This window comes from Bombina bombina, chromosome 4 (genome assembly GCF_027579735.1).
Source record: "Bombina bombina isolate aBomBom1 chromosome 4, aBomBom1.pri, whole genome shotgun sequence".
Lineage (NCBI taxonomy): Eukaryota > Metazoa > Chordata > Amphibia > Anura > Bombinatoridae > Bombina > Bombina bombina.
This window is the reverse complement of record NC_069502.1, coordinates 1,154,325,321-1,154,343,319: the sequence shown is the minus strand read 5'-3', so window position 1 is coordinate 1,154,343,319 and position 17,999 is coordinate 1,154,325,321. Positions and strand designations below refer to the sequence as shown.

The 17,999-nt window shown below is 39.3% G+C and overlaps 1 protein-coding gene across 2 annotated transcripts in view; it reads left to right on the top strand.

The window, feature by feature from the left end:
• Nucleotides 1–17,999, top strand: part of NVL (nuclear VCP like) — a 340,971-nt gene that overhangs the window by 193,164 nt on the left and 129,808 nt on the right. For both annotated transcript variants that reach the window (XM_053712596.1, XM_053712597.1), the window contains one exon: nt 5,939–6,038. In XM_053712596.1, the coding sequence (XP_053568571.1) occupies nt 5,939–6,038 (100 nt within the window). The remainder of the gene's footprint in view (nt 1–5,938; nt 6,039–17,999) is intronic.

The following is a 17,999-nucleotide window of genomic DNA, read 5'->3' as shown; positions in this document are numbered from 1 at the left end:
GAGAGAGGCGCCGTATGTGTGAATCAATCAACAGCTGGGGGGGAGTACAAACAAGTGCAGAGTACTCACATTGTGTGAAGGCACTCCAATGTGCCAATAGATGCAGGCTGGTTTTGACAGCAGACCAGCTAGCTGTACAAGGCAGGATTAGGAATCCCAGGAGGAGCAGCGTCCCAAGGTAGCGTAGAATAAAGCACTTTGTAGCAACAATTTGCGTGTGTATCTTGGTGTTGCTGTCTGTGTTTGTATCCTCTATGGGTATAGTAGTTCTCTTAGCTAAGGTGGAAACAGCTTCTTCCACCTTGAGGACTGTTTGCCAAGCCTCCTTAACCGAGTCGGCTATGGGAAACATCTTTTTAAATATAGGAGATGAAGAAAAAGGTATACCCGGTCTCTCCCACTCCTTCGCAATGATCTCAGAAGCTCGGTCTGGTACCGGTACCTCAAAATATTTGTTCAGCTTACTGGATTTCTTGGGATTAAAGGGACACTAAACCCAACTTTTTTATTTTGTGATTCAGATAGAGCATGCAATTTTAAGTAACTTTCTAATTTACTCCTATTATAAAATTTTCTTCGTTCGCTTGCTATCTTTATTTGAAAAAGAAGGCATCAAAGCTTTTTTTTTTTGGTTCAGAACTGTGGACAGCACTTTTTATTGGTGGATGAATTTATCTACCAATCAGCAAGAACAACCCAGGTTGTTCACCAAAAATGTGCCGGCATCTAAACTTACATTCTTGTGTTTCAAATAAAGATACCAAGAGAATTAAGTTTGATAATAGGAGTAAATTAGAAAGTTGCTTAAAATGTCATGCTCTATCTGAATCACGAAAGAAAAAATTTGGGTTTAGTGTCCCTTTAACAGCGACCGTGGAGTTGCTGTCGTCCAATGTAGCTAAAACCTCCTTAAAGGGACAGTATACTGTAAAATAGTTTTTCCCTTAATGTGTTTACAATTGATATTTTTTTTACCAACTGCAGAGTAAAAAAATTATGAAAAATAGCTTTTTAAGGTCTATTTGTGTATATTAAAGCTCTGATTTTGTGTTTTGAAGCCACAACCTAATAAAATGGGTTGAGCTTGTAGGTGTATAGAGATCTCATTACTGTATCACATTGTGTACATATACCTGCTTCTTTATCTTTTATCTGTCCATAAAACAATCACCAGTACTTGGAGAGAACAATGGAAAAGCAACATTGTATTACCTTATCTCTGCTATATCCCACTGGGAGTGTAATTTCTTCTGCTGGCTGTGTTTGCAAAGCTTATCTATAGCTTGGACCTGCGGCCACAAACTTTCAGAATAGGTGGGGATACCACAGGCTAAATCAACGGAAGCTTAGACGCAGGCACTGGGGCTGGTTCTAAAATATTGGCGGTGGTTCCACATCTCCCAGCGGTTTTATAACTTAAATAACCGACCAGGAGATTCCTTAGTGACACGCCCACGATGGGAGGTTCTCCAGGAAGCGGCAAGTGAATGGAAAAAGGGCGCGCAATTTCTTGCCGCTTCCTGGAGAACCTCCCATCGTGGGTGTGTCACTAAGGAATCTCCCGGTCGGTTATTTAAGTTATAAAACCGCCGGGAGATGTGGAACCACCGCCAATATTTTAGAACCAGCCCCAGTGCCTGCGTCTAAGCGGCCCAATATGTCCCCTATGCTCCTAGGAGAATCCGTTATGTTAAATATGAGGTCTGTCCCGTTTAATAAAGTGCCCACCTTTTTTCTGAGTCTTATTCTATCCCCCAGAAATAAAGCCAGCACTTACCTCAGATGCTGCCTGACAGCAAGGCAGTTCCCAGGTTTGAGAGGTCCTATCCCTCACATGGACCTGTGAAAAAACAAGAAAGTCCTGAGTAACTATCTCTCAGGTTTTCAGGGTAAGGGCAGCATCAATATATGGGAGGCGCAGTGAGAATTATGTCCCACAAGTTCCCATTGCTCTAAAGCCACAACTTCTCTACTGAAGAGACTGATATGGACTATGGCTACACCCTAGGACAAAGCAGCACAATCTTGTACTACTTTAAAAATAATAAACTCTGGATTGAAGAATCTTTTTTAACACCTAATTTACCACCTCCTTGCACTTAACGTAGGCAAAGAGAATTACTGGGTTGGGAGGGAAGGGATGTGATATTTAACAGCTTTGCTGTGGTGCTCTTTGCCGCCTCCTGCAGGGCAGGAGTGGTATTCCCAATAGTAATTAAGATGATCCGTGGACTCATCGTGTCATTAAAAAGAAAAAGAGCACTGAGTATTCAATGATTGGTATCACTGTTTAAATATTGTCTAAAGTCCCGAGAATTGTCGGACACACTGTATTGTAAATAAGAAAATTAAGCAATAAAGATATATTTTAAAAAAAAGAGCACTGAATTATTGACTCAAGGCATGTATACAAACAATATATAACAACTTTTCCTTAAAAGTGCCCAATCCATAGCTGAGAGTGTCTTTTATATAATAAAAGTATATACTTACTGTTGCAGGGCCGCCACTAGAAATTTTGGGGCCCCTTACTTAACCAATGATCACCCCCCCCCCCCTTTGACATGTGCAATTTTTGACCATGTAACTAAAAAATATATGCACTTTATTCTTAAGTGTAGTCAAACTTGGAAATGTTGTGAAGGTAGTAACACACAAACACAGAACACTAAAAAGGAACAGACACTGGACACATACAAACTCAAACACAAACTTGCACATACACCTAAGGAAACACCCACAGACACAGCTTTAGAAAACACACAGACATACACACTCGCAGACACCTACAGAAAACACACAGAGAGACACTCACAGAAAACACACAGACATACATACACACACGCCCTTACAGAGACATCCACAGAAAATGCACAGAGACGCATAAACACTAACAGAGAGACCCACAGAAAGGGAATACATACACACTCATAGAGACACCAACATTTGCACAGGCATAAGCACAGACAACCACAGAAACACTCACAGGAGGTAAAATGTCTTCACATTGCCATCCCCTAAATCAACAGTGTGTGACATGCATGATAAAAAAAATTGCAGAAATTAAGAGATCACTTTTTAAAGAATCATATTTGTAAATGAGCAAACAAAAATACTTATGTTAATTCAAAATTGTACATTATTGATCTGTCAGAAGGGGTAGATGAAGAAAAGTACTTTTGAAAGGTTGTCATATGTTTGGGATCCCCCCCCCCTCCTATTTTCCCCAACCAAGAGCACCACTTCAAATCTGTCAGATGCACTTATGGATTTTGAAAATGCTGTATTCTATATGGTCTTGGTGGAACCATAAGCTGTGGTACTCGGTTTCATACCATTAGATCTGGCTAAATGCAGGATTTAGGCTTGTTTGTATGTATTTTAAAATTAAGTAAACTGTAGTGTAAACAGTGTTAAGTTAACCTGTCTCATTTCAAACACTGAGCAATCTTAGCCTGAGAGTACAACATTTTATGCAGATGTAAAAAATCTTAGATAAAATGCCTCCTGGCATCTGTAAAGTCCTCGCAAGGGGCAGTGAACTGGAATGTAATTTAAAATTATATATATATATATATATATATATATATATATATATATATCCACATATAGCAGACAGCCAAACCAGTATTAAAACATATCAGCAGAGGTAATGGTACAAGAGTATAATGTCAATCTATAAAGGGAGGCAGCAAATTAATCCCTGCGACCGATTTACAGAGAGCCTTATGAAAAGCTTTCCAATAGGCGAAAACATGGTATCATCCCCCAGACAAACACTGCACTTAGAGGGGAACTGGGCTTCAATATGCTTAGAAGCTCCTTTCACAGAAGAAATCAAGCACATCTTGCTTCACCACCTCCCAAGGAGGCAAAGTTTTTAAAACTGAGGTATGAGTGAGGTGTGAGGTGTATTTATAGGCATTTGAGGTTTGGGAAACTTTGTCCCCTCCTGGTAGGAATGTATATTCCATCAGTAACAAGCTTGTGGACTCTCGCCACCTATATGGAAAAAAAAGTTGTTTAAAGTTGTTTAAATTGAAACTAACGTACCTGTATCAGCTGTGCAACTCCTACTAATGCTCATTGACATTACAGATTCTTTCTGCTATTGCTCAATCAAAATAAGCAGGAAGTGCCTATCAACCAATAAGCATTAACGTAGGGTGACCATATTGCCGCTTTAAAAAGGGACACATATGGAAAATACATATGTCAGGGCTGTTTTCAACCCTGACATATGTATTTTTAATATGTGTCCCTTTTTAAAGCGGCAATATGGTCCCCCTAATTAACAGGAAGTACTTCTCAGCCAATGAGCATTAGCAGGAAGTGCCTATCAGCCAAAGAGCATTTCATTTAGTTCAATTGCATTTAAGCAGCTTCCTTTTCATGCAAAAATAAATTGGTAACGAGATATTTAACACATTTAGATGCTGTTTTTTTATATATAAATTAAAGCACTTTTTGTTTTAAAGATAGTGTCCTTTAATCTATTAATGCTTTTTGTATTTTGAATCCTTGAGCATTTTGTTTTCTTTTGGATGTCAGACTAGTATCAGTAGACTGTATCACTTCCATATCTGTGGGAGCACTCTTATGGCTGATTGTTGCCGCTGTAGAGGGAGAGAGTGGTGCAGAGATCTCTTTTCAGTCATTCTTACTGCACCAATAAGCAGCCATAGGTTTAAATAACTGGAACAGGACCATTTCTGATTATCTTTGTTGTTTGTGCTTCTAAAAGAGAATGACAGGCTCTAAACAAAGGGGATATACTTGAAATCAAGGTACTTTGACTTTTTCCCTGGGAAGTTTGGGTTAAAGAAGCACAATTTTCATTTATTTGTTTTACAGCAAAAGAAAACAACATAAATAATTCATGTTTATTGCAATAATGTAATTTCAATAATAAAATATTTTATATGATGTTTAATGGTCCTTTTAAATTATAAAGCAGAACATTTTTACAGCAATGTTGTGGCGTGTTGCCCAGAGCACTCGCACAATCACAATATCGCTTTAATTTGAGTAAGGGATTAAGAGTATCAGTTTTATAGGCTGTAACGAACTGTAATGTTTATTTAACCTGAGAAATCCAAACAATGTTTCTCTGATAGAGCCTCTACTTGATGATCCTGTTTAAATAGCAGTCAGTGACGCAAGTCTATATGTTTTTGTATTATCATAATTTTACAGAGCAGTTACTTAAAGATCTTTCTAATTTACTCATATTATCAAATATTGTCCATGTGCAAGACCAATAGATGGCAGCACTTTTTCCTGTCATGTAGTGCTGCAGACACGTCCCTATGTATCTCTTCAACAAAGAATAACATGGGAACAAAGCTAATTTGGTAATGAAGTAAACTGGACACTTTTTTAAAAAAAAATTGAACGCTCTGTCTGAATCACACATATCCCCTTAAGCAACTTTCCAATTTTACGTCTATGATCAGATTTGCTTCATTCTTTTGGTATCCTTTGTTGAAAAGTCAGTTCCAGAGTGGCAATGCACTACTGGGATATAACTGAGCACATGACATGAGCCCATGGCAAAAGGCATATGAGTGCAGCCACCATTGACCAGCCAGCTCACAGAAGTGCATTGCTGCACCCAAGAATACCTAGGTATATTTTTCAACAAAGGATACCAAAGAAACAAAGCAAATTAAATAATATAAGTACATTGGAAAGTTGTTTACAATTGTATGATGTTCAATTTGACTTTAGTGTCCCTTTAATGAGAATATCCTAGAGGTACACACGTTGTGTCTGCCAGTTTTTAGTCATGAAAGTGATCATTTTGAACACTAAACCAGACAATTTGTCATTAGGCAGCAGATAGCCCATGACAAACTATCTGCTGCCTAATGCTGGCAATACAGATGTTATTAGACAGTGTTTCACCTAATGATTCATTTTTCATTTTGTTTCACAGTCGGGTGCCAGTGTGCGGGTAGTGAACCAGCTGCTGACAGAAATGGATGGTCTGGAAACCAGGCGTAACGTCTACATCATGGCAGCAACGAACAGGCCAGGTGGGCAAATTTAATTTTCTGAGGTTATGAAAATAAATATTTCACATCTGAAAATCCTGTGTCCCATAACGGATAAATAATGCATGTTTAATTTTTTTTTAAGAAGTAAAAAAAAAAAATTATAGATTCATAAAATTGTATTTGTATAGCTTGCTGATACGAAGCTCTTAGGAAATGCGATGGTGCATCTTAAATTTTCATTAAATAACCAATATAAAAAATGTATGTGTTTACAATACTAAAAAGGTAAACGGACGTTAATATCTGTTTATGCCGGCTCCAGTTGTTTCAGAGGCATAAGTCATATAACTGTTAGTTTAAGGCAGGGAAAACGGATACATTGTTGGCGTTTTTTTCTATCATGTATGGATGCGCACTATTAGGGGAAAAAATGTATTGATTAATTTATCTAGTTTAGTATAAATATTGTTTTCTACCCATACTCTTACAATATTGATGTTTAGAAACATCTTGTGCTTACCAACCAATTGCCAACTTTGGTATTGACCAAGGAAACAATATATTCCCTGCCCAGGACCTAGGAAGCACTGTGTAATATCCGCTTACCCAAGTACAGTAGTAGTATTCAACTTAGTGAGCATGTGCAGTCAAGGCAAGGTTCTTGATGGAATCATAACTATCTTAAAAGGTTGGAGCTGTCTTTTCTGATTTCATGAGTATAGAAAATCCTGATTTCATGAGTATAAGTGTACTTTCCTGTGGCAAAAATTAAGAAAGAACTAAAGAAATTTCCTTAAAACACCCTTATATTTTTGATTAATTGGACTCACATAATCACATTGTTCAACCATCAATAAAAAATGTTTTAACAATTTTAATTAAATTCCTTTAGGCTGTGATGGCAGCAGTCGATCCAAATTATTTCATGGTCTACATTGACCAATTTGCACCAACATTTTATCATTTTCATGACTGCGTAGCATCTGCTTGCAAATGTCTTGTACCTGACCATACAAAGTCATGTCAGGTAATGGATAATAGGAAATCCAATATCCTGTATCTTCCATTAGCGAGATTCTTAATGGTACATAAAACCCAAATTCTGCTTTATTCTCTTGGTATCTTTAACTGAAGGAGCAGCATTGCACTAATGGAAGCTAGCTGAATACATCAGTAAGCCAATAAGAACAGGGATATATATGCAGCCACCAATCGGCAGGTAGCTCCCAGCTCCTGAGCCTACCTAGGTATGCTTTTCAACAAAGGTTATCAAGAGGGCAAAGCAAATTATATAATAGATGTAAATTGGAAAAAAAATTAACATTGTATGTTCTATCTGAGTCATGAAAGAAATTTTTTTGAGTTTCATGTCCCTTTAAACTGCTACCAGTGCTGCAGTATCACTCAATGTAAACAGTGGATTGCTGTAATAATGTAATAGCGATCTGCTGTTTACACTACTAGAAGAAGGAAGCGTTTTATTTTCTTCTCAAGACACATAATAAAAAATATTACCCTTTCAACAAAAACAAGCACGGGGGCAAAAGGGATGATTATTTCAACTATTTAGCTGTCATTTTTATTTTACTTCAAATATATACACTGATCTAATTTCCAAACATAGCATGAATAAGTATAAAGATATTTTATAAACCTTTATACATATTCATGCTATGTCTGGCAGTTAGATCAGTGTATGTATTTGAAGTAAAATAAATATGACAGCTAAATAGTTGCAATAATCATCCCTTTTGCACTTGTAATCAGATAGTTTAAATTTATAGTGAGACTACAAGCTATAAATTGCAAACACACGTTGACGTGTGTGTATGTGTGTGTATATACATATATATATATATATATATATATATACATATACATACACAGCTTAATGCTAAAAAACAAACAAATAAAATGCATGAGAGCGAAGCGCTACGATAGCTAGGCTTGTTTTTCTTCTTAAATGGAAAGAGTCCACAGCTGCATTCATTACTTTTTGGAAATAAGAACCTGGCTACCAGGAGGCGGCAAAGACACCCCAGCCAAAGGCTTAAATACTCCTCCCACACCCCTCATCCCCCAGTCATTCTTTGCCTTTCCTCCAAGGAGGTTGGCAGAGAATTGTCAGAATTTTTAATTTTTGTTTTTTGTCTCTTATGGAGGGTAGTACTCTTCGGCATAGAACAGGATTTTTAAGTAATCCTGTCAGTCTCTCAGTGAGGGCTTGGATGAAAGTTACAGTCCGGAGATGCAGGGAGAGTCTTTCTGCGAAACCATCCTGACTCAGATTAACAGTTCCTCAAGCAATCGGCATTGTCGAACTTCGCTCCGCTGCCTACTTCTCTCAAGTCCATGGCGGAGGCGATGCTACTATCCATCACACTTGAAAGGCCGTGTTCCTGTTCCACGGCGTATATTCCGGTAAGATCGTTTCATTTTACTTTATTCATCAATGTACTGTAATGTGAATGTTTTCCTGAGAGGCTATTACCTTGCGTGTCTAACTTATCATAAGGGTCTCAGTGAGTCTCTTGTAGTATCTTGGAATCGAGGGTTAATATCTCCTGAGGGGGGTTGTTGAACATGGGTGGTTTATAATCATGTTTGTTAGGTGATTCAGCCTGCTTATGTGTGATGTTTATGGGCTCGTGGTTTGGAACATTGAAGCCTTTGGAAGTGACGCAGCCTTTTGGTTGGGGCGCGCTTTTTTGGACTGTACTGTTCACCTTGTGTTCGGGCGTAGTTCCGTTCCATTTTCCATTTCCGCATTCCCGACCGTGTGGTGAAGGAAATTTTCTAGTCCGCAGGGGTCTGGTCATAGGAGGTGATGAGTGCCCCAGCCATTGGGGGTGTCAGGTGCTGTTTTTGTTTTTACTACTTTAGTCCATATTTATATCTGATGCTGAGACTGTGCTAATTTCAGATTCAGTTACGGAGGATTCTGATACTGAGACTATTTTGATTTCAGATTCTGTTTCCGGTGACTAATCCGGATTGGCATCGTTGACACATGTCAACCAGTTTTGTTTCTGTATGCCATTTCGGAGCGACTGGTTCCTCGGGTTCGGGGAATCAAAGGACTGCTGAGCCATCCGCCTCTGGGGTCCTGTCCTCCGAGAGGCGAGTTCCCTACCAATTCATACTTCTACACATGTGGGTAACCCAGTTTCTGATTCCTCCATGCACGGTGGCATGTTCCCCCGGAGGTTGCAGCACGTTTTCGCTTCCACATAATGTTGGCGATTGTTCGTCTGCAGAGTCCAGACGTTTATTTGAGAATGTGCTTGTGCCCTATTGTCCCGGGCCTTCCGCCTTGGGGAGGGCCTCTACAGTCCTCCACGGGTGTAACTGTCCCTGAGAGTTGTGCCTTTCGCTACAGGATTGCGTGCCTTCGCGTATTGATCAGACATGTTTTTCAGTTATTGAATGACCCTATCGTTACCAGATACAGGGATTTTCAGTCTTCTAATTCGATTGGTGCTCCTCATTAGACATGTGGGGATGAAGTACTCTCCTGATTGTCATTTGTTTGAGATCTTTCCTGGTTTGAAAGATAGGGCTCCGTTTGACTGGTCCTGCGGGTAGGCCTGTGTCTTTTTGGGCGTTAACCTCTGGGTTGCCTTATATTTTATTTATATCCGATGGGATGTCTTTTATTTGTTTTTGTTTCCTTCGGGAACCTTCTGGGATTTGTCAGTATATGGCCGGATTATAATACAATATATTTAATAATTATTCTTTAAAACAAACTCCTACTAAAATGCATATACAAAACAAAATTAATGTAAATTCCTAAATTCTTTATATTAGTTAAATTTATAAACACGTTGAATTATATTTATAGGAACCAGATTATGAATCAAACTATACAAGCGTAAACTGTTACAATATTCTTTACAAAGCAAACCAAATATACCTGTAGAATTAACCTTATTCACAATTGAATTGCATTAAAATACCACAGTGAGATACCAAGATGTGAGCCACTCACATTCAGACCAGTACAATTAAACTACTTAGACTACAGTTTATCCTATATAACTCTAATTTAAAACATCAGAAATTATATATATTATTTGTGCAAACAACCAATTGCTATGCCAATTTATCTGAGCTGAAATAAATTCTTAATGATCTACAATTAAAACAAATTCTAATATATATATATATATATATATATATATATATATATATATATATATTTGCAAAGATAAATTACTTAGCATTAATGATTATTTTAAAATACACAGGGCTATGAAACACAAGTTTAAAATACATATTGGGCCCTTTTAAATTTACGAACTGTAAGCTAACTATAGCCTTTGATTTAAAATATTAAATATACTTAAGTTTATTATACTTTACCCAAATAAGCAAATTAATGTTTCATATTCCACAGTTTCTTGTGGGTCATCTATGGAGGGGTTACTCACAATGTGCACAGGTATAGACTTCAAGAATTGTTTATCTTTGTTCAAGAAAGTGTCCCCAAAAATGGCAGAGAATATGCTTGGCACCAAAGCCTATGTATTTTCTCTCCAAAAGTTAATGCTTCTTTTTGTCTGTCTCCTTGTGCAATGAGTCTGGACCTTTATTCCAAGAATAAAGAATTCTTCCCCCGTTTCTTTAATCATTCCTACAAGATTTTGATAGGCCCTTCGGAAGCTTGTCCCTGATTGGTTACTGGGAAATTTCATTTTCAACAGCCAAATGTCTTTTGGCTGTAATACTGGATTTAGGCCATCGGGGACAGCAGACAGAGACAAACAGTTTCATTCAAATATTGCTGCAGTTCAATTATCTAATCTATAAAATGTCTATCAAATGCACTATTTTTTTTATATTAATAAACCTGTCTGGTCATATTTTTAATATACATGGATCATATTTTATCATTTTTCCTGATTATTTTAATATGAAACATCAGTATTATTTTTAACATCATAATATTATTATCTTAAAATCCATTTAAAGTTGCATTTGAATATTTTCTTATATTCATATAAAAACACAGCATATTTCACATTCAGTACACCTCTTTCTGAGTGCATAGATTGATGCCCATGACCAACATTCATAGGACATCCTGCTGTCTGCAAAACAAAGAAATAATTGTTAAAAATGTCAAACATTCATATATCTATTTGCAGTATTTATCAAGCTCAGCAAATACTTATCTAATATGTTACTATTAGTCACTGTTTCTTAGGTTTTCAGCTTCCAATACTACCCTTCTTAGGCATAGACAATCTCCCAGATTCATGTGTCTGAATATACATGTTCATTTGAGTATCTTAAACTTATGAAAATTAGGCATAATTCCATTATCTGAGATTTAATTTCATGTGCTGTAGGTAACTTGGGTTCAGATGCCTTATGTGTATTTAGATCTCAGCAGGGACAATTTAACACTTAGATGGTAAAAACTACCATTCCCACAGACGGACCGTTTATTCCCCACAGGGGGCCTGTGAGTTCCTTACCCATCTTGGGCAGGAAGCCCATATATGGGCATATACCTCTGAGGGTTTCAAAAATGCTAATATTCACTTTGAAGTGACTGCCTGAACTAATTAGACCAAATGTTTTCTTTTGAATCCTTAGAGGTCTAAGGGTAGAGAAGGGGGTCTGTTGTAGTTACAGTATCACAAATAACTGAATCATTTGGTGTAGACAACCATACATATATTAAATAATATATATATATATATATATATATATTATTTAATATATTATTTAATAACACTCAGATACCCTGACAGATTGATACTCCTTTATTACTTCTTCGGAAGTTTTTTTGGACATGTTAGTCCTATGTTAAAAATGTCTGTTTTCAGTTTTTTCCCCTATGAGGTTAGGACCCTAGGCGCAGGCTGGTCCTATCGGGTTCGTTCGGTCTTGCGACTGTTCAGACATGTGGTGCTGTTCTGCTTGGCTGGTTCGGTAGAAGCGCTGAGTGCTCATGTTCTCATTGTTTTTCATGTTTATCTAAGCATTCAAGGGGACCTGTGGGTCCGTGAGGTGGGTAGGATTGTTTCAGTCCTTATAGAATTCAGTCATAAATGGCTGGGCAAGGGAGTTTTTCCGCTGCGTCACTCTGACATCTGATTTCATCAGAACTAAGCCTCCCCCATGTGGTGGCGGGTTGGAGGGCTTAATGCCCCTTACCGCAGTGAGCGGTTTGGCCTTCATTTTTAGGCCTCTGGATTTGTCCTTTTGGGCTTGATCCAACAGCTTGTACAGGATAGCTGTCTAGCACGCAGAAGGTTTGCAGTTTGAAACCAGTTGCAACTTTGGACACATACGCATACGCTGTTTATAGTGTATCTAGATGCAGCTCTTACTCTTTGACGTGTACTGTCTGAGTTATAAGAGACCTTTCAGTTTTCTTCTATTGTCTCCGGGTGAGTTGGATCTCCTTTTAGGGATCTGTGTTTCCTGGTGATGGTTGTTCCCTGCGGGACTTTGTTTTGCTCTGGGTTTTCCGGAGCTGGGTATGCTTAGTGTCTTTCTCTTCCTTGTTTCCTCTGCTTGTGCGGAGGTGATAAGGAGTCTAGTCCTGCTAGTAGGATGTTTTTGACCTCGAGGTATTCCTTGGTTGTCCTGAGGTTTTGAGAAGTATCCTCATACGACTTCTAGCCTTGCTCCTTGGAGCGTTGGACTTTAGCTAGGGGTTGTTCCTTCCTTTGGTCGAGGCTTTTGAGTTCTTCTCGCTATCCGGATTCTCTGGATATGCATCCATATCTCTTTTTCCTGACCCAGTTTTGTATGGTTTTGGAATCTTGGATCTCAGGGCTGGTCGGGGTGATCTACGGTAGTGGAACTTGGGCTATGTCCTTGCTCCATCTACCTGACCTGGTCATGGTTGGCCAGGTTTTTGGAGTATTTTTTACTTTTTGCCACAGAGTAGCCCATTTCATCTGTTGGTTAGGTGTGTGGCTTGCGCCTCAAGGGTTGTTGGTTCATACCCAGCTGCTGGTGCTGGATGTCCAATTTCTGGTGTGCCTTAGGGTTGCATTCCCCTGGTCAGCTTGCCAGTGTTCCTGTGGATTCCCTGCTTTGCAGTCGAATGGGTTGACTGTGCCTCTGCTTTGCAAGCTGCTTGTAGGGGGGTACTTTTCTAGGCCATCTGTGTTGGGAATTTATCTTCGGGCTTTGGGGACAGTTGTTGCCCTTCCAGCATCATCCCTATTCTTTTTCCTCCCTATAGAGATGGAGTCCTTGCTTGGGGCTTCTCCTAGATGGGAGGCTGCAAGGTGGGATTGGTTCCCCCTGGGGTCTTGCTGGCTCCAAGTCAGACTTGTTGGGCTTTTATTTTGATAGATCCTTAGGTCTATGGCCTTGTTGTCTGTTTTCAGAGTCGGGTTGTACTTGTGCTCTGTGGGGATGGCTGTGCTATCCTTACGCTCGTTCCTGTACCTGTTTCAGGATTCTTTTGTTCCCCTGTCTTGGATCCCTGAGGCTGGGTTGGTCCAGCTGGGTGTGGGTCTGCAGGTCAGGATGGCTGAGCGGTCTAGGGCGCTGCGTTTGGGTCGCAGTCTCCTCTGGATGTGTGAGCTTTGTTGAGTATCCTGTTAGCTCAGTCTGCTAGGGTATAGATTTTCCTTTCAACTTGCTCCATTGATTTCAGAAGAGGGTTTATTCTTTCCTCGGTTCCTCGATTGAGGTTTTGTGTTCCCCTTTTTAGGGACCTGTGTGTAGGTCCGGTGACTTAGGTTGCCTGGAGCGTGCCCTCTGTCTGGGGGTTACTTTTGCTGTCTGTTTCTTGCTTGACTGCTTCTTCCTTGCAAGTACCCTCTGTGTCGTCCTGGGGTTTTTTCACCTGGGTGTAATACACACTTTTTTATGGTCGAATACCTTGGTCTTCTATAGTCAGACACTGGGAGGACTTTGCCTCTTCAGTTGCATTCCGTGCTTGCAGGATGTTTGAGAGACGTCTGTTCTGTCTCTGTGCCCGGTCTTATCCCGGGTTTCGCCTGGTATAGGCGTGGCCTCCTTTTCCTGTTTGGGCCCCTTTGGGTCTCTGTGAGCTTGGCTCACTCTTAGAGGTGTTCTTTTTTGTATTAGGGAACCTTTCGGTTTCCTTGGTTCTCCTTTGCCTTGTCCCCTTGGGGGTTTTGGCTGGTGTCCCCTTCATTTGTGGGGGGTGAGTGGTGGGGGACTGTCTGTTGGGCGAAGGTGTCTCCTGGAGGACTGTTGGATCAGTCGAGTCCGTTTGCGGTCTCTAGTTTGGCTTCTGGACTTGCTGCGAATCAGTGTCCTTGGGGCTTTTCCTTAAAAGTTTTTCTCGACTTCAGACGAAGCTGGGTTTCTTTCATGTAATTAGCAAGAGTCCATGAGCTAGTGACGTATGGATATACATTCCTACCAGGAGGGGCAAAGTTTCCCAAACCTCAAAATGCCTATAAATACACCCCTCACCACACCCACAATTCAGTTTTACAAACTTTGCCTCCGATGGAGGTGGTGAAGTAAGTTTGTGCTAGATTCTACGTTGATATGCGCTCCGCAGCAAGTTGGAGCTCGGTTTTCCTCTCAGCGTGCAGTGAATGTCAGAGGGATGTGAAGAGAGTATTGCCTATTTGAATGCAGTGATCTCCTTCTACGGGGTCTATTTCATAGGTTCTCTGTTATCGGTCGTAGAGATTCATCTCTTACCTCCCTTTTCAGATCGACGATATACTCTTATATATACCATTACCTCTGCTGATTCTCGTTTCAGTACTGGTTTGGCTTTCTACAAACATGTAGATGAGTGTCCTGGGGTAAGTAAATCTTATTTTCTGTGACACTCTAAGCTATGGTTGGGCACTTTGTTTATAAAGTTCTAAATATATGTATTCAAACATTTATTTGCCTTGACTCAGAATGTTCAACTTTCCTTATTTTTCAGACAGTCAGTTTCATATTTGGGATAATGCATTTGAATTAATCATTTTTTTCTTACCTTCAAAAATTTGACTCTTTTTTCCCTGTGGGCTGTTAGGCTCGCAGGGGCTGAAAATGCTTCATTTTATTGCGTCATTCTTGGCGCGGACTTTTTTGGCGCAAAAATTCTTTTCCGTTTCCGGCGTCATACGTGTCGCCGGAAGTTGCGTCATTTTTTTGACGTTATTTTGCGCCAAAGATGTCGGCGTTCCGGATGTGGCGTCATTTTTGGCGCCAAAAGCATTTAGGCGCCAAATAATGTGGGCGTCTGATTTGGCGCTAAAAAATATGGGCGTCGCTTTTGTCTCCACATTATTTAAGTCTCATTTTTTATTGCTTCTGGTTGCTAGAAGCTTGTTCTTTGGCATTCTTTCCCATTCCTGAAACTGTCATTTAAGGAATTTGATCAATTTTGCTTTATATGTTGTTTTTTCTCTTACATATTGCAAGATGTCTCACGTTGCATCTGAGTCAGAAGATACTACAGGAAAATCGCTGTCTAGTGCTGGATCTACCAAAGCTAAGTGTATCTGCTGTAAACTTTTGGTAGCTATTCCTCCGGCTGTTGTTTGTATTGATTGTCATGACAAACTTGTTAATGCAGATAATATTTCCTTTAGTAAAGTACCATTGCCTGTTGCAGTTCCTTCAACATCTAAGGTGCAGAATGTTCCTGATAACATAAGAGATTTTGTTTCTGAATCCATAAAGAAGGCTATGTCTGTTATTTCTCCTTCTAGTAAACGTAAAAAATCTTTTAAAACTTCTCTCCCTACAGATGAATTTTTAAATGAACATCATCATTCTGATTCTGATGACTCTTCTGGTTCAGAGGATTCTGTCTCAGAGGTTGATGCTGATAAATCTTCATATTTATTTAAAATGGAATTTATTCGTTCTTTACTTAAAGAAGTACTAATTGCTTTAGAAATAGAGGATTCTGGTCCTCTTGATACTAATTCTACACGTTTGGATAAGGTATTTAAAGCTCCTGTGGTTATTCCAGAAGTTTTTCCTGTTCCTAATGCTATTTCTGCAGTAATTTCCAAAGAATGGGATAAATTGGGTAATTCATTTACTCCTTCTAAACGTTTTAAGCAATTATATCCTGTGCCGTCTGACAGATTAGAATTTTGGGACAAAATCCCTAAAGTTGATGGGGCTATTTCTACCCTTGCTAAACGTACTACTATTCCTACGTCAGATGGTACTTCGTTTAAGGATCCTTTAGATAGGAAAATTGAATCCTTTCTAAGAAAAGCTTATCTGTGTTCAGGTAATCTTCTTAGACCTGCTATATCTTTGGCTGATGTTGCTGCAGCTTCAACTTTTTGGTTGGAAACTTTAGCGCAACAAGTAACACATCATGATTCTCATGATATTATTATTCTTCTTCAGCATGCTAATAATTTTATCTGTGATGCCATTTTTGATATTATCAGAGTTGATGTCAGGTTTATGTCTCTAGCTATTTTAGCTAGAAGAGCTTTATGGCTTAAAACTTGGAATGCTGATATGGCTTCTAAATCAACTCTACTTTCTATTTCTTTCCAGGGTAACAAATTATTTGGTTCTCAGTTGGATTCTATTATTTCAACTGTTACTGGTGGGAAAGGAACTTTTTTACCACAGGATAAAAAATCTAAAGGTAAAAACAGGGCTAATAATCGTTTTCGTTCCTTTCGTTTCAACAAAGAACAAAAGCCTGATCCTTCATCCTCAGGAGCAGTTTCAGTTTGGAAACCATCTACAGTCTGGAATAAATCCAAGCCAGCTAGAAAGGCAAAGCCTGCTTCTAAGTCCACATGAAGGTGCGGCCCTCATTCCAGCTCAGCTGGTAGGGGGCAGGTTACGTTTTTTCAAGGAAATTTGGATCAATTCTGTTCACAATCTTTGGATTCAGAACATTGTTTCAGAAGGGTACAGAATTGGTTTCAAGATGAGACCTCCTGCAAAGAGATTTTTTCTTTCCCGTGTCCCAGTAAATCCAGTAAAAGCTCAAGCATTTCTGAATTGTGTTTCAGATCTAGAGTTGACTGGAGTAATTATGCCAGTTCCAGTTCCGGAACAGGGGATGGGGTTTTATTCAAATCTCTTCATTGTACCAAAGAAGGAGAATTCCTTCAGACCAGTTCTGGATCTAAAAATATTGAATCGTTATGTAAGGATACCAACGTTCAAGATGGTAACTGTAAGGACTATCTTGCCTTTTGTTCAGCAAGGGAATTATATGTCCACAATAGATTTACAGGATGCATATCTGCATATTCCGATTCATCCAGATCATTATCAGTTCCTGAGATTCTCTTTTCTGGACAAGCATTACCAGTTTGTGGCTCTGCCGTTTGGACTAGCTACAGCTCCAAGAATTTTTTACAAAGGTTCTCGGTGCCCTTCTGTCTGTAATCAGAGAACAGGGTATTGTGGTATTTCCTTATTTGGACGATATCTTGGTACTTGCTCAGTCTTTACATTTAGCAGAATCTCATACGAATCGACTTGTGTTGTTTCTTCAAGATCATGGTTGGAGGATCAATTTACCAAAAAGTTCATTGATTCCTCAGACAAGGGTAACCTTTCTGGGTTTCCAGATGGATTCAGTGTCCATGACTCTGTCTTTAACAGACAAGAGACGTCTAAAATTGATTGCAGCTTGTCGAAACCTTCAGTCACAATCATTCCCTTCGGTAGCCTTATGCATGGAAATTCTAGGTCTTATGACTGCTGCATCGGACGCGATCCCCTTTGCTCGTTTTCACATGCGACCTCTTCAGCTCTGTATGCTGAATCAATGGTGCAAGGATTACACAAAGATATCTCAATTAATATCTTTAAAACCGATTGTTCGACACTCTCTAACATGGTGGACAGATCACCATCGTTTAATTCAGGGGGCTTCTTTTGTGCTTCCGACCTGGACTGTAATTTCAACAGATGCAAGTCTCACAGGTTGGGGAGCTGTGTGGGGATTTCTGACGGCACAAGGAGTTTGGGAATCTCAGGAGGTGAGATTACCGATCAATATTTTGGAACTCTGTGCAATTTTCAGAGCTCTTCAGTTTTGGCCTCTTC